The following is a 21,728-nucleotide window of genomic DNA, read 5'->3' as shown; positions in this document are numbered from 1 at the left end:
AAAGATACACTAAGTCTACACACCTGAGGTGGGGACTTAATCTTCACACATCTTCCTCCTCTTAGCTTTGCCCCATCAATATCGATTATATGGAGACAAGCTTATGCAAATGGCTTCCAATCCTTCCTGAGGATTCCTTACAATACTACTAATGTAAGTTTCCAGTCTCCTGGGTAATTTTACAGAAAAAATGTTAATTCATAACATTTTCTCATACAGATTATTTGAAAAGAATGAATATTTGAAAATAAAGAATATTCATCTTCAAAGAGCTCTAAGCAGAAAAAACATAGACTCTACCACAAATGGATTTAATGGAAACGTGACTTCTAAAGGGAAGCTAAGTCTAAAGGAAAGGGTGTTGTTTTCAGAATTACCAGATGGTAGAACTGACACACTCCTCTTGTGAAGTGGGAAGATTTAATAAATATATCAAATAAATGTTACCTATGTAGGCTGCATAACCTGTTACTGCTTGTTATTTAAGAGCTACCGATTTCCAATGAGTTAGAGAGGTTGAGTTTCAGAAAATGTGAAGGCTTAGATTTCTTTAATTCTGGGTATCTCCTAGTATTTCCTAATATTTTCTTGGTATTTCTCCTTGGTATTTCCTTAATTCTTGGTATCTACACATATAAGCCTGGGTTTTTTTTTTTTTCCTGTTCCAATCTCTGGAAAGTGCAATAGTTGCAAAATGTTAAGGTCTAATTTAAATCCATAAATACCTACCTGATTAACATGTGTGAATACAAGGTCTGGGATTCAAAATTACATATATAACATACATATTTACATACATACATACATATTTATCTTTAAACATCTCATTAAAGAATTAGCCAAAATACATTCTGATACTTATAATTACTTCATAAATGGGTAAATAAAATATATTACCTCATAAGCCTGGTTAAGGTGTTTTGCATAAACATGCACATATTCATCCCATCCTACAATGAATAGGAAATTAAAAAATGTTATGTGATCCTAATGTGAAGCAATTAAACACACAGACAAAGCAAACAGGAGTAAGCATTCTTTATATTTACTTCAGCTGGGTTTTGTCTCTGGTTCATATTGCCCAAATTCTAGCCCAACCCTGCTATGCACAAATAGAAAACCTAGTATAAATCAGGTTAAAAAAAAAAATCAGAACTCAACTGACTTATATAAATTTCAGTTAAAATCAAGCCACTGTTAAAGTAATTGCAATACTGAATTTCTATGTTGTGAAACTTTTGTGTTTCCTCTTAATTTCCTCTTCTCACTTCAAGTTGAACACACATAAATATGAGTTTTTAAATTCTGTACAAAGTCACAGTGCACTACATACTTTTTACTGTCCCAAATCCATAAAGTTTTAGACAAGATACAATTTACCAATTTAATATTTTATTGTTTGGGCCAAAAGCATTTCAGCTAAAAAAAGGAAACTAAAAACACCAAACCACAAAACACTGAAACAAATTAAAAAACAAACCAGAAAGAAGATTCTTCTTATGTCTCACATCCTTTGTGTTTTACACTTCCTTGCAATCAACAGTGAAAAAAATACAATCATTTACTTTTCATCTAGTACAAGAACTAAAGAGCTCCAAAAAAAATACGTTCATAACAAATATTTATTCCTACAACACGTAGTTAAAATGTGGAACACTTGACAGCACCCTCCACATGATTTCAAGAACAACTGCATAAACTCATAACAGGAACATCAACAAAAGATTTCTACATAGAAGGCAACACCTCCAGCTCTAGAAGTCTTAGTCACAAGTTGCTGGGAGCTAAGAAAATATTTTGAGACAAAATCATTATCTATCTGCCCTCTCTGTTGTTATGCTCTTTCTCAGACATCTAGAATTAATCAGGAACTTGACAAGTAACTGGGCTAAATAATCTAGAAGCACCATGTTCATACACATACTGAACTGAACAACACATATTATTTATCCCAGATAAAAGGAAAACATTATGCTTGGACACTGCAGAAATAAAAAACCAGTAGGTAAAAATTTCAGCACATCTTTCAGATAATAAAGAAAAAAAATCCAAACAAACCAAACCAAACATCTCTTTACCAGAATTTACTAATTTCTAAAACACAGTTTTACAAAAGCTGGCAATGTAGAGAACCTGCCTAAATTAAAAGCCTCTGACTCAGGGAAAGAAAATATATGCAGTAAGTCTTCAGTACATCTTTGGAATAGAACCTTGAAATAACAGTAGGCCAATTTCAGGTGATTTACTATCCATTTAGTTGTGTATTCCCAAGAGCTACTCTGCCCAAAGCCAACCAGCATTATGATGTTTAGGTGCACATCTCTGGCAGATGTGAGTGCCATGACAATTGTTACACAAGAACCAGTGTAGTTAGTTTTACTGCACTAAAGGGCTGCTTGAAAATTTTAGCACCTGTCGATTTATAAAAAGGCTTTTACTTATCACTGTAGCCATCGCCTACACCCCCTAAGAACAGTTGCAATATTTCTATTTCAAATTAAAGAACATTCAAACCCTTTGTGATAGCTGCCTTAGTAGCTAAGTTCAAATGCCACACAAACATACAAGGTACCCATTCTCAGACACAGACTTGCACAATTCCCATATTACAACTGTCAGGATGAAGTTGCACAAAAGCTCTTCAGAGAACACAATTTTTCACTTCATCACAGCAGAATCCTTGCATTCAAACTGGCCTTCTCAACTCATGACAAAATCCAAAATGGTAATTAAAGATTAATTCCAGAACAGACAAACTGACAAACTTGAAAAATGCATTTATGTCTGAGCAGACAAAAATAAAGTCTTCATTCTCTCAGGTGGTAGAGAGATTACTGTGTATCCCATGGAAAAAATGACTGCACAGAAAACACTCCTTAAAAAAAAAAAAAAAACAAACCAAGGGAAAAAAAAAAAAGCAATTGCTTGAGTCCTGGCAAATAAACCCTTCAAACCTTCCTGACAAGAAAAATAAGGCTACTATTCAGATAAAATTCTCTGACTAAGAGTGTTCACTGCAATCTAGTAGAATAATTATATTTGCAGCTCTAATGCTGTCCTTGAAATAAGAAGATATCTAACTAGCAGAAAGGGAGGTAAAATGCAGTAAAATGCACTACACATGGAAGAAAAAGATTAATAGTTTGGTGTGGGCCTAGGAGAGGCAGGGAAGAAGAAAGTCACCTTCATAAAGTAGAAAACTGTAATGCTGACTCTTATTGCTGCAAGAGCTTTGAATCCATTTGCACTACAGACAGAACATAATTTACATATTATCTCCAACTGCTCCAAAGTCCTCCCTCCACAGCTTATGTTTGGGAACCTCTGTCCTAGGGCTTCTAGACAGGGACAAGGAAAGCAAAATTATCCTTTGTGCTTCTTCCTGTGAGCTGTTGCTTTAAGAGCTATTCTTGCTTTTCAGCTAGGCAACTTTTCAAGTCTCACTCCAGAATGAGGTTCTTGCTCTGGGAACAGCTTACAAAGCCTTATAAAGACAGAAGGAAAAAATATTTTTTATTTTAAATTCCACTATTCATTTACCTTTTGTGATTTGGTGGTGTACTGTTAGCACTCAAAAAAGAAAAACAGGCAGGGGACCTAGGTTTGCTTCAGAGTTAGGAACAATTGAACATGGGAGAAGGTGGACAAAGAAAGAGGAAAGGAATGAAATGGGAGAGGAGGACAAAGAGCCACTAGGGGGCACGAAAATCCTTCAGCATTCTTGGCCATTATTCTGCCGATTCTGCACCACAGGGAAAAGCAAACTGTACCGAAAATTATGAAAAACACAGTCCTCCCTCAACCAACCGGTTGGATAAAATTAAAGTGTTTTCTGCAATTACTAAAAGATATGGGCTAAAGCAGCCTTGGAAAAAATTGTAAAGGACAGCTCAGTTGTTTGAGCGTGGTGCTAATAACGACAGGTTGTGGGTCCAATCCGTTCACTTAAAAGTTGGACTCGATCATCCCTGTGGGTCCCTTCCAACTCAGAATATTCTGTGATACTGTGAAAGACATACCAGTTCAGGCATGAAGCTATTCACCCTTTTTTTTTATGATTTTGCCTTGAAGATGCCTATGGACAGAAAACTTAAACCTGAAACCAGACAAACACTCTCATCTGCGTCAAGTTAGAGAGAAGAGTTCTGTAAGACTGAAGAACAGCAAATGCTATTCTATATTCTAGTAAAGCTTTATTTAATAAAGACTATTAAATCCCACCAAACAGATGCTTTAGGAGCTACTATAAAGAAACTCTCAGTAAAAGATAAATAGCTTGAACTCTCCAATGGAAATAGAAAAGCAACTATGTTTAACTATTCTTGGAGCATTTCTGGTGACTCAGGCTTTAATTTCAATACTAGCATGAGATCTAAATAATGTGTAGAGAATTCTCAACAAAGTTATAACACATACACACTTCATTCTGTCCAGTGTATCTGTTATCAAACCTAGTCCTTGCAAGAGCCCTCTCTGCCACTGCAGTGGCTCCAAGTAATTTGTATAAGCATAAAGAGAGAATACGAAATGTACGGAAGCAGAATCACTGAGATTTACTGAATGCAGAACTCTGAAGGAAAGTCTAGACTGCAAATAAGGAAAGAACTGACCTTGCTTGGCTTCACCTCCTTTTCTGTTGGTATAATGCTCAAAGAAGTTAAAAATTGCAGATCAAAAAAAGATCAATTCAGAAAAAAATCACATCTACATCTATATTTTTTAAATTGCCAGTTTTTATAACATATCCAGATGAAAACGTCCCCCAAATCCATTAACTGTGGATTAACTAACTAACTATAAAGCATGACATTTCTGTATTAAGAAAAGCATCTCTCTTATGGTGTTCCCAAAAGGAAACAAAGTGTCCTATACCCTTTGAAAACTGGACTGTCCTTTTTATTTTACAAGGCCAAAAATAAAATCTAAGACATTGTGGGGTTTATGATATTTAGTTTTATCAACAGAAAAAAAAAATCATCACTAAAGACAAATATCAGATTAACCAGTTTTTGTGTTGATAGTCATACTGGAAGGGCCAATTAAATGTTTCATTTACATGGTTAAACCCTGAAACTTGCAGTGGCCACAAAAAAGCACCAGGATTGGCACTTACCACAACTGCAAACCAGGTCTAAGAGCAGCACAGGAAGACCCTCTTCCCTGGCAGTTGGCAAAGTCCTATTACACACATTGCCAAATCCACATACTAACCCACAGAAAGAACTGTAGCACAGTTGGAACTGTGACAGTTGTCCAATGGGTGGCATGAGCAAAAAATTGCCATCAAACCCCAAGCTCTGCAACTTCATAGATACACACAAGACTCACATGACTCAAGTACAGCACAAGAACTGCATCTGTTCTTCCATTTCATGCAGGTCCAAGCACAGTTTTGATAAAATAGAAACCTTTCTCTAATAGCAGCCATTCTAAATTTCTTTTTTTTACTTTAGAATATGAGAAATTATTACTTTCATCTGTTTCTAAAGGTCAAACTACAGAAGCACATTTTATCTGACATGAAAATTCACCATATACTGCTGTGAGAAACTGAAATGACACTTTTAAAAGAAAAGGCTAAAATTAATATCTAGTGTAGGAATTTAGAGTTATGAATCATTTACAATAACATTTAAATCACAGCTTGAAGGAGCTGACAGCATTTTTTTTGACCATTAAAACTCCATTCTGTGACCTGTATGTAAAGTTGCAGAAGTGTAGTGCAACATTTCTGTCTAAAAAGAATCTCAAAAAATTAATTTTCTCCAAAACCTTAATGCGTATTAATACTTGCCTGGGAATTGGATATTTCTTTGACAACATTCAAATCAGATCCTGAGCAAAAAGTATTTCCTGCACCATGGATTATAAGACCTTTGCCATCCTTCCAGTTTTCCAGTTCAGTTACCCTCTCCTGGAGTTCTACCATCATAGTGCCTGCCACAAGAGGGGAGAAACAAAATTTTTAACAGGAAATTATTATCACCATCATGTTTTTTTGTTACATTTTCCACTAGCAAAACCAAGTTACAGTTAATGCAGGTACAGTAAATACAGTTAATAAGTGATGGGCTTAAAATCACAACAGAAAGTATCATCTTAAATCCTGCACACAATCACTGGCATATATTTGTTCTCCAAGTATGCAGTTCCCAAAATTCCAAAGGATATTCTATATGAAGGATATTTGTGTTATACTCAAGAAAGCTCCAAAACAAAACCAAACAAAACCAACAAACAAAATCCTCTGCCTCATTTATTTCTGCTTGCAATTGCATACATTCAGGACAGATGAATTTATATTTATCCATCCAGATCTGTCCAACTAGTCATATTGAAGTTACTGACATTCTTCTCTGCCCAAACAATTGACAGAGAATAGAAAAGAATCGTGTCCAGGTGGACTCAAGGCACAACCAGTCAATGTTAACAAAGGTTCCCTTCTAAAAAGACTCTCTTTATAGAGCATATCATCATACAGTACTAGATTTTTATTCCTTGTTTAAACATCCAATTCATCATAAAATGTCATAAACATCACATTTGCTTAAGTACCCTTCCTGACATGGAACTCTACAAACTCCTGTTTCTAGAGCTCATCCTAGACAGCAGCATCTTCCACAGTGATGGAATGTACCTGCATTAATTCAAAGCTCTTCCTCTCTGAATGCCTATGACTCTGTCCAGTTATATACTTAAGAGAAAACATGTACAGAAACTAATTTCAGAAAGCAGAGTACGGGCTGATGACACTCTCAGCTTTACCCTTCTTTGACAAGAATTCAGATGGACATGGCTACATTCTTCAGAAAGAAATGTGCTTTTGATTAATACTTTCAAGGACTCTCTCCTCTGCCAACAGTGCTGCTTTTTTAACCCTATGCATGCATGCACATGACTCATCCTCTTCTGAAATCTCCCATTAGCAGCTAGTCTAGGGGACATTTATGTTTTCTTTCTTATGTTTTTTTTCCTTACAGTACATTATGAAGTAAGCTTCCCAGTCCCACATCAAGAGTGAGCACTCAGTCAAGTATTTATCCCTTAGGCTTGGTGTCAGACACTACAATAACACAGTTTGACAATGTTTCTGAGGTAGCCAATAATCAAGTGGACATTACATATTATATATATTACATATTATATACCAGAATAGCATAGAGTTGGGTTTTTTTGTACCCACTGTCAAGTCCCTACTATGATCCTCTAAAAAATCCCAGCAGTTTTGCCAGTTGCTTTCCCTTCTGTATTTATAACTTGGTCATGCTTTTTGTATGTTGCACATTACATTTGTTTTCACTGAATTTCACCCTGTTGATCTTGAGCTCTTTGCAGCAGCTAATCAAGATCACTGAATGCCTCTCCTCTACTCCAAAAAATAATTCTGCAAGCTCTCCTAATATGGGGTCATGTGACCATTTCAGCAGTTCACGTTCTGTTTCATCATCCAAGCCAAGAATGAAAATACTGAGCAGAACTCGGCCTAGATGAGATTTTTGTGGGTCTTCACTTGAAATGCTTTTCCAGCCTGGTGGCACACTCAACTTTTCTGCAAATGCTGCCATTCAAACAGGTGTGCATTAACTCTGTGGATTGCACTTCTTGCATATTTTCCTTCTTAAATCTTCTTAACAGAAAGGCATTTGGGATGGCATCCAAGCATTGCTAGAGTCAAATACAGCAGAACCACTGTTTGTGGTTCTTTTAATAGGCAAAGCAGTGAGGTATTGAAGAGTCTTTCCACAGAGTATTCCAAGAAAAAAATCAAGTTAACTGAAAAAATGCAGGATCCATATGAGCTTGTTACATGCAATAGCAGGGGATAAAAGACACTGGCCAGAGCCTGTTCTACCCTCCTGTGAGAGGCTCTTTTCTATTCCGGACAACACTGAACTAGTATTTTACCAACAGGTATATTTCCTGATGTTTGACATAATGAAGAAGGCACAACACTAAAGCAAATCCTCATTCTGCCAATCTTAGTCTTTCAGTATGTGATACCACTAAGTTCATGCTCTTTACAGAATTAATAATAAATAATTTGTTTGCATTTTAATTATAATCTGAGCATAAATGTTTTCAAGTAAATTCTAGAAAATAAAAACTATCATCATTATTTTCTAATTCCTACAGGCCAGCTTTCTTCTCTTTTAAACTACATTCAAGTTTAGTTCAGTGAGAGGCTGAGTTGCTGAAATTGGCTCTATCAGACTTAAACTGACATATTAGCATTTGTTTCCAGAGAGGCCATTTCAAACAGGTGGCTATTAGATTCCAATTAAGAAGAGAAAAAAGGCATAACAATCTCCATATCGCCCATTAGCAATTTGCCAACAATTCTGTTCTGTTTTTGATTTCAGGAGTTGCTCAAGCTTAGAATAAACATAATTCCTTTGAGATAAAAAACTGCTGTGTAAAGGAAATGCCTGGAAAATAGAATTTCCCTCAACAGTTTAATAATGTTTTGCAGCTTTCTAGAGGGAGCATGCATGGATATATAAATTCACATCTGCCACTATTCAGAAGCTCTGAGACACAGAATCAACAGAATTTGATGGGGAGGTAGCTGTATCTGCAGGCTCTGGCTGATGAAGTCAACCAAGTTCTGCTGAGGCAATTCAGGGGTAGCACACCCCATCCTGCCCCTTGAAGAGCATTATTTGATACACAACTGAAGGCAAAGGATTAAGTTCCTGGTAGTTTCTCAGCAACTACATTTTACAAATAATAATGTTAAAAATGAAATTAAGATCAGTATAAATTAAGATGCCATACCATTCACTGCAGCAGCAAAGGGATCAGCCTGATTTTGCTTCTACTCTCCCTCCCTTGAAAACAAAGGTCTCTAGCAGAGGTGTACAGCAGAAAGAAGCAGCATCTCTTGAATTGACAGCAAGATCTGCCTGAGGAATTTTTTGTAGCTATTGCCTAGCAAAATAGAGTACAGCTCTCTACACACTACTTTAAAACAGAACTGCCTGATCCCATGGCTCATTTGTTATATGCTAATGAGGATCTGTAACAAAGACAGAGTTATTAATTTCCTCCGTGGTTTTTGTAGGTCTTTGCTACTAGAACATCTAATTGACACACACTAATAAGTTATTTCCACAGCAGTCCTGTAAGGAGAGATTATTTTACAGACAACTAACTGAGCCAGAGAGAAAATGTCTGCTAATTTTGGGTGGTCATCTCCAGATGTGTGATATGATTTCAGCACATTAACATTACACAGAACATTGTATAGGCAAAGAACAGCTATCAGTTGCCTAAATGGCAGCTGCATCTGCTCAGCATGGCTACCAATCAATCACTTCTGAGCCCCTCCTGGCAAGCACATAGAAAACAGAGAGCATATTTGCCACTTTCTATGGAAGTTTGGGTTAAGCAATTTTACTTTTATTACTCCTGATCTTCAAAGAGCAGAAAAACCTAGTCTGCTCTCTCCTTTTGCTGTTACAGCTCACTTTGCATGCCCCTTTCAACTTCCACAGCAAATAAGCTAAAAGCATTCAGTCTACAGGGTGTACTTTGCACAGTTTTGAGTCAAAAATAGAAACCAATCTGTAGAAAAAGGAGAAACAACCATGTAATTATGATTGTATAGCAGCATGTATGCTGACAGGGAGGCATGCAGAAGGACAATCCCTATGCTAACATCTTTTAGCTACAATTTCTTAAGTTAGGTAATGATTTTATACATGAGTTTTTTAAGCAAAACAAAAAGAGAATGCAGAAACACCTGGGTGCATTACCACCAATTCTGCTGCTCTCTTAGGTTCCTTTCAGATAACAATCACTAGTGGAAAGACTAGATTGGCACTCTGCATCTAAAGGGCACACTTTGCTAGTATGTTGCAAAATGTTTGCTCACAGCAAAGGAACAGTGAGAACTGGGCAGGAAGACAGAACAGCAACAAAGAAATTAGCAAAATGACACAAATGCATCCACATCAAAATATTAACAGACAAAATAATTCTTACAGTAAAGGCTTATGCACAGCTCCAGCTCAAGCAGGTTCACACCCTGGACCTGTGCCACTCATATCTGAAGAGAGTGGCATAAATTGGAATAATCTAGATAATTAAGAAGAGACAGCAAATATACTCAACTTGGAGAACAAAACCCTCTCATAATACAAGATTAATAAAATAGGGCACTTGGTTTTGATAGCTAAGTATTCCCCAGTGTAAAAGCATATTAAATAGATCACTGACCTGCAACAGCTGAGAATACGCAGCTCATCTGATCTTTAATTAACCAGTCACTGATATTTAAGACATAAGGCAAATGAAGAACAAATGGAAGCCAGTTTGGGTAAGTGGAAAAGACCAAACTACAGAAGTTTAATGTACAGGGAAGGCTTTAGGTAAAGAACCAAGCAATAAACTCAGTCTTTCTTTCTATATCACCTACAAAAGGGAGGTGGCATTGTCTCATACCCACAGAAATGCCTTCCATATTTCCAGAGCAGTGATGACAAAATGAGAGGAGATGCAAGAAAGAGCTCAGTGGCAGAATTGTGCTAACACTTAAACAACATGGGGAGAAGCACCTTCTGCAAGACAGTCCTTGTGTCATTGAGAATTTCTTAGATTCTTATGACATGTACAGCAAAGTTACTACAAAACACTGGACACATTTGCTGCACATCAGAATAAACACATTTACTCTTTTAACTAAGGCGTGGTAAAGCAGAGTGTTTCTCTTTCTTTAGGCAAAATGTCAAAATAGGTAACTGAACAAGAGAAAGACCAAAACCAAACAGCAATCCCCTCAACTAATTAATACCTGTAAAGGCATTCATTAACTTTGGGTTATTCAAAGTAAGTATTGCAATGCCATTGTCTTCTTTCGAAAGGCTGATAGATCCACCAGAAAACTGCTGAAGTTTCTTCTTTATCAATTCTTCCTCATAGCCATGAGCACCATTATACAGTGACAACCTTCTTTGCTGTAGTATCCTTTTCATTGTAATCTGAAGAAAGTTCTTCCACAGAGCAAGGGCCATTTCTGGAAATACAAGGAGTGAGGGGAAAAAAAAATTAGGAAACTTCTTTTGAAATCCACTTCAGTCCTCTGAGAAAGAGGGAAGTATGACAGCAGCAACTAATATAAAGGTGGTACAACCATAACAGTTGACAGAAATCACTGCAAACTATATTAGCAAAATTCTTCATTTGAATCTACCGTCACAAGTAAACAGAAGTTGTTTTACAGAGTGATTTTAGTAGTTAAGCCAGGTATTAGCACCTTTAAAAATATTTCCTTTTAAAATTTACCAAAAAAGTTATTGTGTGCAGAAAGCAAAAGAGGATCAAAAACTACAGAAAAATCTACATATTCCACTAGACCAATTTATTCTGTATTACTCTTCCAAATCCTCCCTCACCCTTTGCTCAAAAAAAAATACCAAGACCCCCAAACACACCTATAATGGAGGAAAAATCCTATCAAATCCCACAACTCTCAAGATCTGGATGTCCTGCTTTTCTGTAAGCAACTATTAGAGCAAGACCTTACCCAGAGAAATACCTGAGGAACTTAAAAATTAAGAACTGAAAATCATTCTTGTATCGAAGTCTGCTCCCTGTCACCTAATTCCATTAACACAATTGTCACAACTTATCTTAAAACTAATTAGTCTGCCTAGCCTTTGATTGCTATGTGCTTTTCCCAGTCATCCCAGTAGCACCTTGAGTTAATCTCATTTGGGCACAGAGTCTGTGCAGTGCTCCAAAGGATGAGAAGTGTACATCAGTATTATGCATTGAGCGCCATACTTGCCTTTTATACAGGTAATAACACTGGTAAAGTATTTCTGTGTACCAGTATACCCATGGCTTATTCCTCTGCTATTTCCACTCTACAGTGTACGACTGTAGAGCAAGAAATAACAAGAAAGTAATTATCACTTGATCTGCATCTCTGCCTTAATTTATTTACTCTGGAAATGGGTCTACTGGAGAAAGCAGTTTAGAAGTGACTTAAAAGAAACTGGGTAAAGCCTGAACTGAAAACAGCTGATCTGGAAATAAAGCCATCTTAGACACCAATCAGAATGGGAATCAAAAGAATCCCCACGGGACATGGGAAAAGAAATGCTTGTTATTTTGCAATTTGATAGAGTAGTCCTACCTTTGCCCTGGCCTACTTTTTAATGGGCTTGGCCATTCAGAAGACATGGTAGATGCTCATTTTTTTGATAACTGGGAAAAGACCTTCTTTGTTTCAGAATCATATTTGGCAGAAACAAGATACGTTCAATATTGACAAGCAGGTGTTGGTAAGTTTTTCTAAGGTGAACTCAGAATACAAACACATTAATTGAGACAGAATTTGGTGACAGCTATATTGTATGCTCTGTTCAGGGTATCTTACAGACTCAACATTTTTGAAAACCTTTATTATTTACACATGATCAAGTAAATGCACATTAAAAACTACAGACAATTAGCTCCTAATGAAACAAGTGAACAGCCCTGTCAGGTGAACACTTATCTTGTCACTGGCTGTACCATTCTACACTAAACTTGAAAATGCTTCTGTTGGTGCAGGTATAGTCCTCATTCAAAGGGGGGAGGAGTTTGCAGAGCAACCACACTATGGGATGTGAAGGTACATGCAGCAATACCAGGCAACTGTGAAGAGCCATCTATGCCAGTAGATTCGTACCTGTCCTGCCAAACTGCACCCAGCAATACCACAGGATCTCACAAGCTCAACACAAAGAAACTAGTAAGGCCTGCACAAATCTATGCATTATAAAATCATCTGCACAAGAAAACTTAAAGGGATGATTTTTTAATATCTGTTGGCAAACAAGGCTTTAATCTGTCATGATGAACTTTTCCAAAGTGTAAACTAATAAAACTAATTACAAAGTTTGATCAAGTTTAAAATCAAATTGAATACAAGATTCATTACTTCATTAAAAAACATTCCCTGACTGCTGCTGCACCCAAACACTCTCCATCTATGCACATTCTAAGAGTCAGCAACACTTCTGCTACCACCTTTCAGAGCTTTTAAAATTTTATTTAAAGAGTGAAAATGGGTTTCTAAAGCTCATTTCTCCTAATTGATTCTTTTTATATTCAGTCTCTCAAGAGAGAGACAGCCTTCCCCATTTCTCTAAAACCTCAGTAGTCATTCCTCAGCATATTAAAGCAATAAAACTTTCCATCCAGCTGCTAGCTTTTGCTCAGGAGAGAACAAACATGAAATACATGGACAGTGCAGCCTTTCCTTGTAAAGTGTACCTTGAACAACCAACTCCCAATTTTTAATGAATACAAAGTGTCCCCAGCTCTCATACTAAAACAGACTAGCTCGAATTCTCTAGGAAGCCCCAATGACTGGCTTGAAAGCAAAAAGGAGGGGGGGAAAAAGGCTTTTCTGCTAACTTAACCACTTGCTGACTTAAACTTTTTTTATGGCTTTTATACACTACTGAATTTCTCATGACAAGAAATATACTGAGCAAAACAAACTTAAGATATGGAAATTTTATTCCAATGAAAAAAGAGTCTGTCATTTTCAGCTGCGTGGTTATATGCATTAACAGCTCTTTAATATTATCACTATGGTAATAAAGAACAGCAGCAAGTGCAGGATTAGAAAACAAATTGGATACCACTGCCTGCTGATCATGACTCATGATTAATGACTCATGCAAGGTATAATCTTTGAATTATTTTCCTTACAACCATCTCCTACAGTACCGGTCAGTGACCAATGCAATTTTTTAATAAAAATAAGATTATTTTAATAGTTCAGTCTGACTGAGCTAACCACTCAAGAAAAGTATGATAGGAAGAGCTAGAGCTCTCTCAGTCTAAAGGGATTTCTGTGATATCTGACAAACAACACCCAGAATTTCAATCAGTACAGAGAGCTCACAATCCACTGCATGACTGAGATTATTTCTGTATTTTGCATGAAAGCAGCGAAAGAAAGATGTTGCAATAACACTTACAATGTTGTAGGACCAGCCAAGAGATATTAGTAACACTAAAATTTTCAGATTTTCAGTTTAGCATAATCACATCTATTTATACATACTTACAGAAATGGAGTCTTAGTCTAATTTTAAACAGGCAACATGCTATACCCATTAGCCTCTGTAGCAAAGGTAATTTATTCACAGTTCCTACAATGAAAAAAGCCCAACCTGACAGTATATGAATAACAGTGGTCAATTAGCATCTTTCATATGTTTTAAGTGCTACAGCTTTATATATCACTGGTGACAACTAAGAGAGAAGCCAACAGTATGAACATCAATAGTTGTTCATTCCATATTTATTTTACCTCTTACATGCCAACAGTTTAAATCCCATTGGACACTCAAGTGATATTGTAACACCCTTGCCTGTGGGGCAGCAGACTGTGGGTTAATATAAACACATCCAGTGCCAGCACTTCGGTACAAAGGACCAGCACACATTATGCAAGAGCAGCACATGTATCTACAAGAGCAGTACATGTATCTACATGCAGGCACCCACAATCTATGTATTTTTGTGCGTGCAGATTATCAGAGGCCTTCTGACAGCCTCTGGCAACTGTCTAGGTAAAATTCAGACCTTACAATGTTAATAAAACATAGGAATACTAGGGGTAACACCAACATCAATACTCTCTGAGTAGATTCTTTGGGAAATTTGTAACTCTTGAACAAGGGTATTTGCCCTAGCCATTACCACTACTCTGTTGCAACCCAAATGTCTCCTAACACATGATGTATCAAACAGCAACCTCCAGCAATGCTGCCAGTTGCAATCATCACTGAACATTAAGACACCTGGCCAAAGTAAGAGGTAAGGGCTGTATGTAGCAAGTTTCTGGAAGAAAGGGCAGAAGAGCTAATACAAACCAGAGAACTGAATCTTAGGAGCTGTATGCTCAAACAAGAAACACTGCACTACATAGCAAGCTAAATCAGCAAGTTAAAATACATGAGCAAGGAAAATTCCAGTTCAAAAATGGTGCCTGAATTATTGACACAAGTCAGGGAAAAAGAAAATGGGGAAAAAAAGATACAGGGATGTGTTTTCAATACATCAGAGAAACAAGCATGCCCTTTCATCTGGGGCAGGATGTGACAGGTGTGATGAGCAGATATAGGCCCTGGAAAAAAAACCCATCAACTGAATTTCTGGGTTTGGATGAAGGTATACTGAGATTAAGCATAACACAAATAAAGGGATTCAACAGACAAAATCCACAAAATAAATCTCAGGGAGGAGAAAATATTCAAATGGCATTAAAAAAACAATTAGGCACTTTTGTAAGACTACCAAAGGTATCAAGGGCACTTGGTCAAGAAGAAAATCTGACTTGATGAAGACCTTTGGCAGTTGCAATTTCAGCAAGAAGCACAGAAGTGCAAAGAAGAGAAGGAAGGTTAGAAGATGTGAATTGAGGATAATGATGAGATGACTCACAAATCAACCCTGTGGATGGCTTACCAGTCATTTAAAAGGCATTAACCTGTACTAGAGAGCAGTCACCAAGACTGGCAGATGCTTCAACAGGTTCCTGCAGTGGCCAATTAATGGAAAGCAAGTGGTGGCCCAGTACTGAGGGCTGGCACAACTGACCCTAAAGCATGAAAGCAGATGAAAAGGCAGAGTGATGGAGAAACAAAGCATGAAGATAGCCAATTTGTAGGGAAAAAAAAAGTAGGTTGAAAATGAGTGAAAATAACAATTGTCTGTAACCCTAGGAAGTAGGCTGGTGGGTGATTATATGGAATAAAAAAAAAAAAGAAATTATGGTGTTGGACAAAGAGAAGAGACTCAAACACAAAAAGAAGCCAGCTTGGTCTCACAGTGACAAGGAGTCAGTAGACCCTGCCTTCAGACACAAGAAAGGTGTAGTAGGGTGGACTCACACATCGGATTCCTCTGTTGCCAGTTGCTTGTCACCACCACCCCTCACCTGAAGGTTACAGAGCCCTCCACCACTTATCCATCCACTTATCCATCTCTCTACTTTCCTTCCATGATGCGTGGGTTAGGTTAACTTAAACACCTTGTTCAACAGGTTCTCCCACTCTAATAATTACCAGATGAAGCAAGCTGAGGGCAGTCACTTCTCCAGCTGGCTTCCTCACTGCTGAAAGCAATCAGTGAGCAGATCATAAGCATACTAAAGGATCAGCAGCAGAAAACCTACTGACAAAACATAATTTGCAAATACAGAAGCTGAGGAGATTCTGCCTCCCCAACTAGGGAACAGATCCCTCATGTCTTTCTCAAAATGTCATGGCTCTCAAACTTGCTGAGCCCTGTTCAAAATTTCACTACATTCTCTCTGGTACCTGCACTGTAGACAAATTAGATGGGATCAACAATCTCTCCAGTTCATCAAGTTACTTGAAAAGCCTTACGACTCCTCTAAAAACAGGCTTTAAAAGTGGCTGGTATTTTAAAGGACAATTCTGTATCTTCTGTATTACTGTTGAGAGAACAAAAGATTTGGGCCTGCTACTTTCTAGATGTCAGCATTAGAAACAAAGTTTATCCATCCAGAAGCTGAGAAAACAAGAAATGAGACGATGTCCAAATTAACTAACTGAAATAGCATCAAATAATGTGCAAGGGAAATAAAAACTAACTGGAGGAAGAAAAAACTTTTAACCCTTTAAGGAAAAAAAAAACCTTCTCTGTAGATTCAGTTTTAAGCTGGCTGACCATTTACACCTCATTTCTGGTTTTCTCTCTCTTTTTTTCTTGTTATTTCATCGTTTCTGAGCAGTTCAATTCTGGGCATAGTAAGCTATGGCTTTCCAAATTATGTGTTCGTCGTTTAGTTTTTTAATGATCCCTGTAGGGTAGAGTTTAGATGTGAACTGTCCTTCTATAGCTAAACAATTACATTCTCTCTTAATTACATCTTAATTATTTTGAAGAATAGTAAACAAATCACAAAGATACATACTGAAAAACAATCGTATTTAAGGATGCAAAACAGCTGACAAAGAAAGCGTTCCATAAATACAGATGACGCTACCTAAAAACATTTGATTTTGGTCTGATGGTGAGTGAAATATTTTGAGTTTCATAGCAGAGAGCAAGAATCTGTTATCTTCTGCAAAAGGCACTCGGGTCCTTTATTTTTTAATGCTTTGATCCAAAGAGGTTCTCTTCACACTTGTCATCAAAGGAGTTTTTTTAACAATGACAGAAAAGTCTTTTAAGTTCACTGCCCACTAGGTGTGTTTTAGAGACCTTTAAGAAGGGCAGATGCACAACTTTACACGAATGCAAACAACCACAACCAACTCATCATTTGCCTTTCAGTCACCAAATCCTGAACCATAAATGCATGAATTCAATTCTTGCTGTAATCGCAAATACTGATGCTTTCCCAATGAAAGTATTTCAAGTATTTCCTTGAAAAATGTAACTTTTATAGTCAAGAAGTATTCTGAATTCCACTTAATTCACTGTTCTTTACTGTTCTCACCTTACCACCACCACCACCCATAAATGCTCCTGCCAACTCCAAAAAAAACATATACCGAGGTCCGAACCGACCACGCAGCCACGATTCTCCTGTACCCCTGTCACAGCAGTGGTGACCAGCAGCACCACACCGGGACGGCCCGTCCCCGGCTTCCTTGGCTCCACACACTGAGTCCCGGGAAGCAATGGCAGCCTCCCTGCACCCTGGGAAGATGTCAAGATTCAAGAGACCGAGGGGTGGAAGCTACTTCCCCAGCGGACATTTCTTGCTGCTAACCTGCGATGCCAAAATCCCGAGCAGCGCGCTGATGCACGCGGTCTGACCTAGGGAAGCTTTTCTGACACTTTTTTTTTTTTTTTTTTTTTTTTAACAAAATGACTTTATGTTAAATCAACCGCCAAGGCAGGGCTCAGTGCCGAGCAGGGCCGAAGTGGGCGGTGACCGGCTGTTCCCAAAGCGGGACCCGAGGTATCAGGGCTGAGTAGAAGCACCGCCGGCCTCTCCCGCACCGAAGGAGCCACCTCGCCTCAGCCGGGGGCGTCCCGAGGCCTCGCGGGGACCGGGACGCCCCGCGCCTGCCCCGCCCTGGCAGCGCCGCCTCGGCGGCCCCGTTCGCCCGCAGAGGCCCCTTTTCCCCCCGAGGGCCGCGGGCGGCCGGGGCAGCGGAGCCCCGCGGCCGGCACTGACCTGGGCCCGGCACTGACCGGCCCCGACGCCGGCGGAGCAGCGGAGGCGGGTGGTGCTGCGGGGAAAGGGCCCCGCCGGGAACCGCGGCCGCGGCCTCCGGGCCGGGCCCGGCGGTGTCGGGGCAGCCCCGGGCCCGGCGGTGTCGGGGCAGCCCCGGGCCGACCAAAGCGCATCAAAAGCCGACTGAGCCCCCGGGAGCTGGGACTGACTTGGGGCCGGCAGGAGAGGGCTTCACACCGCGTCCATAGAGGCCGTGACTCCGAGCAGCGAGAACTCTGCCCGAATTTAAGCAATTTTGAAGCAGACGATACTTGTCAGCTCCAAGGTTGCTAAATACTACTTAAGCAGGTCGTCATTATTGTTTTTTTCTGCACCAATCGCCTCCATCTCTGAAAACGAAGCCCCGTGTTTCTATCCTAGTCGGGGAATTGGAGATCCTTGTTTCTCCGCTGGCTCAGGACAAGGTCTCGCCCGAGGATAGGAATCGCTGCCGGGAGCATCCAGCCTGGAGCGGCGGGGCCCCCACCTGCTGTGCCTGGGGTGCGCAGCAGGCAGCAGAGATGTCAGCTCCCTGTCCACGTCGCCACAAGGAGAGACTTGGGCTCCCCATTTTCACATCCATCTGTTTTACCTGTCAGCCTAAGTGGGAGCTCTTTCCAGCTGTCCTGCTCCTGGCCGCTGTGTCTCTCCGGCTTCAGGTGCCGCTCACCTGTACCCAGCTCTGACAGCTGGGCCAAAGTGCTGAGCAAGCCGCAAGCTACCCTGGCATCAAACTGGAATTGTGTAAACTTGAGGCTGGCATAAAATGGCACTGTCACACACAACCCTGCCCTCGGTTTTGCCAGCAGCCAGATCAAGGGAAATAAATGGTTTCAATGAAGATTGCATAGTGCTTTGCAAATTCAAAACATTATGCAAATATGAGCCAATCTTTCTGTGTCCTTGTTGAGACATATACATAAGACAACTCAGTTTTAAGTATTTGTAGCATGGCTGAAATATGTAACTGGAAATATATCTTCTTCATCTTTATTAAAGCTGTTTTTCAACCCAACTGTCAATACAAATGTTCCAAAATTGGCCTAGTTCATTAAAAATTATGATTGAATATGTAGGGATTCCAATTATTCATTTATGTGGGGAAAACAAAAGTTTTACACGCTGAACAAGTGCTTTCAACTTTGTATTATTCAGAGACTCGAGAATATGACATAGTCTAGTTCCAGGCAGTGCTATCTTTATACAACAGAAGGATACATTTCCTTTTTACAACACTTTCTGCAACAAGCAGGCTTGCCTCTTGTTTTTCCTCTTGGGTTCACAAAGAATTTTTCCAGTAGGATTCAGCCCTGCAGTTGTGTCTGGAAAACCTCAATAAAGATCTGTGTGAGTGAAGCTGCTCTCACCAGGTCCTGCTCCAAGGGCTTGTCCCCTCTTTGGAGCGGAGCGATGCCCAGGCACGTCCCAGCTCGGCCAGAAGCAGAGGAAGGCGACGGCGGCTGGAAGCTCGTGATTTTCCAGGTAACATATTGCCACCTAGCAGCGCTTGTTGGAAGTAGCACAAACCGCACCGGCAGATCCATAAACCAGTTTGCCTCATTGTTGGTATTATTGCCTGCGTCATATAGGACATAAGGAAAAGACTAGGATGCACTCAGAGTGAAGAATGAGGATTGTAGGAAAATGAACAGGTGGATGGGATCATCTTTGAAAACAGACATTAAAGACCAGACAGGCTGTAATTTTCAGCAGGATGGTGACTAGTCCCCTGGATGTTTGACTGTACAATAAGAAAGAAAAAGAAAGGGAAAAAAATGTAAACTCCTGCAAAGTTGCTTATTCTTATTCTTGCACATAATTCCACTGATTTCAATAACACTTTCTCCTTGCACTGCTGAAGCAGTACTGACCTAGGAGAGTCAGGTCACCACCTGAACTATATGGAATGTGCCCATTCCCTGTTGCTGACCCAGAAGCTGGCAACAATGTACTGGCTAAAAGAGCAATGCTTCACTCTCGGTTTCAAGGCTGCCAGACTGAAATATTGAATTCCAATAGATACAGAGCTCCCGGGTGCTATTTTTATGAACTCCTTTCAGAGCAATGGAACAGATAGATGACAAGATCTGGGCTTAGATCTCAGGAATTATTGGATACTAAACAACACATAAACCCATAGCCAGTTCATAAAGGGTCCCTTGAATGTAATTTTTAGGAGGCAAATATCATCAGCTCTGTGTGGAAGTGTGGCAGGCTAAAGGATGGTGTAACATATACTTCAAAGACTAGGCCCACATAAAAAGATGGAGACATGCATTCTATTCCTAAATTTCTGAAATATTTCTAAAATCTAGATTTCTGGATCCAAAATCATAATATTCAGTTTCTCCTTGCAGCCTCACCCAAGAGGCTCTCAAATCCCATTGGTGCCTGACATCTGTGATTCATGAGAAGAGACAATTTATATCAGGTTAGCTAACAAGACTCCCACCCCAGCTGTCTCTCCTGTCCTCACTGCAGATATCTGAAATACCCCAGAGCTGCTGCAGCTTTCTAAATGCAGCCCCATGTGCCAAGTTACACTTGGTTTGATTTTGTTAGGCAGGGGCTGGCTGGGGACAGGGCAGTCACCGTGAGTACCTCAGAACTGGAACTGTATCAGTACTTGTATGTCAGCCCATTGTTCACTTCATGCACCACAGCTGCCAGTTTCTCACACAGTATTCGGTCACTGGATGTGTCTGCAAAGGGCTCAGCTCTTCCCAGGTAGCTCCCTACCCATCCTATCACCATGTGTTGATTTTATGTTCTCTGTCTATGTTGTTTAAGGATTTCCTCCTGCAGAGCTGACTCTGAGCTCCAGCAAGGCATAGCTGGAAGATGAGGTAAGGAAACACCTGCCTCTGTACCACAGCATGGGAAGTGTCACCCAGGCCCTCTTCTGCCAAAGCAAACCAACTCATTTCTCTGGGGAGGGTGCTCTGATCAGGAGGCTGTGGTGTATTGTTGGGAAGTTGAGAGAAAGAAGCCCTGGCCCACATGCCAAAAGCTGTTTTTCTTGACACAGCATAATGAAATATTCATCAGGCCAGAGAGCAGGGGAGAGGCTCAGCACGGCCACAGCTTGGTACTTGCTCACAGTCTCAGTGACCCTGCAAATACTAGATATTTAAACATTAATAGCTACTTAAGTTAGTGTATGAGTCTATGACCTTGAAGGTCTTTTCCAACCTAAACTGTTCCATGTTTCCATGCCCTATAAAGCAACTTGAACAGGTAGAGTGAGGTACGCTCTTGCTCTGCAAAGTCCTCTCTCTGGTTACAGCTCACTGTGGGAAGAGTGGCCTCAGATCAAAAGGGTCATCAGGTCCTTGCCACGTGCTCTTACCTTTCACTTCACCAACACTGTCATTTGATTAGACACTAATTTTCTGATAGAAAATACATACAGTACAAAAACATGCTTGTTTGTGGTGTACTGTCCTACACAAGATCTGATTTCACAAGACAAAATAACAGCCCACTTCCACTGGGAGGGGGTGGTCCCACACTTCTCCCTTCTCAG

General features: G+C 39.7%; 1 protein-coding gene across 2 annotated transcripts in view; it reads right to left on the bottom strand.

Moving 5' to 3' along the window:
• The window catches only part of ECHDC1 (ethylmalonyl-CoA decarboxylase 1), a 42,008-nt gene extending 23,784 nt beyond the window's left edge, over positions 1-18,224 (bottom strand). Inside the window, exons 1-4 of one of the 2 annotated variants that reach the window (XM_066545766.1) lie at positions 18,164-18,224; positions 10,793-11,014; positions 5,795-5,937; positions 898-950 (exon numbers count right to left, since the gene is read on the bottom strand). In XM_066545766.1, coding sequence (XP_066401863.1) covers positions 898-950; positions 5,795-5,937; positions 10,793-11,012 — 416 coding nt within the window. In that variant the 5' untranslated portion in view covers positions 11,013-11,014; positions 18,164-18,224. Of the gene's footprint in view, positions 1-897; positions 951-5,794; positions 5,938-8,775; positions 8,860-10,792; positions 11,015-18,163 lie in introns of those variants that run through there. The other variant, XM_066545768.1, reaches the window with a different exon arrangement.
• Between the last annotated feature and the right edge of the window lie 3,504 nt (positions 18,225-21,728).

Source organism: Molothrus aeneus, chromosome 3 (assembly GCF_037042795.1).
Source record: "Molothrus aeneus isolate 106 chromosome 3, BPBGC_Maene_1.0, whole genome shotgun sequence".
In the NCBI taxonomy this organism is placed as follows: domain Eukaryota; kingdom Metazoa; phylum Chordata; class Aves; order Passeriformes; family Icteridae; genus Molothrus; species Molothrus aeneus.
The sequence above is the reverse complement of the archived record's forward strand: the minus strand, read 5'-3'. Positions and strand labels throughout refer to the sequence as shown.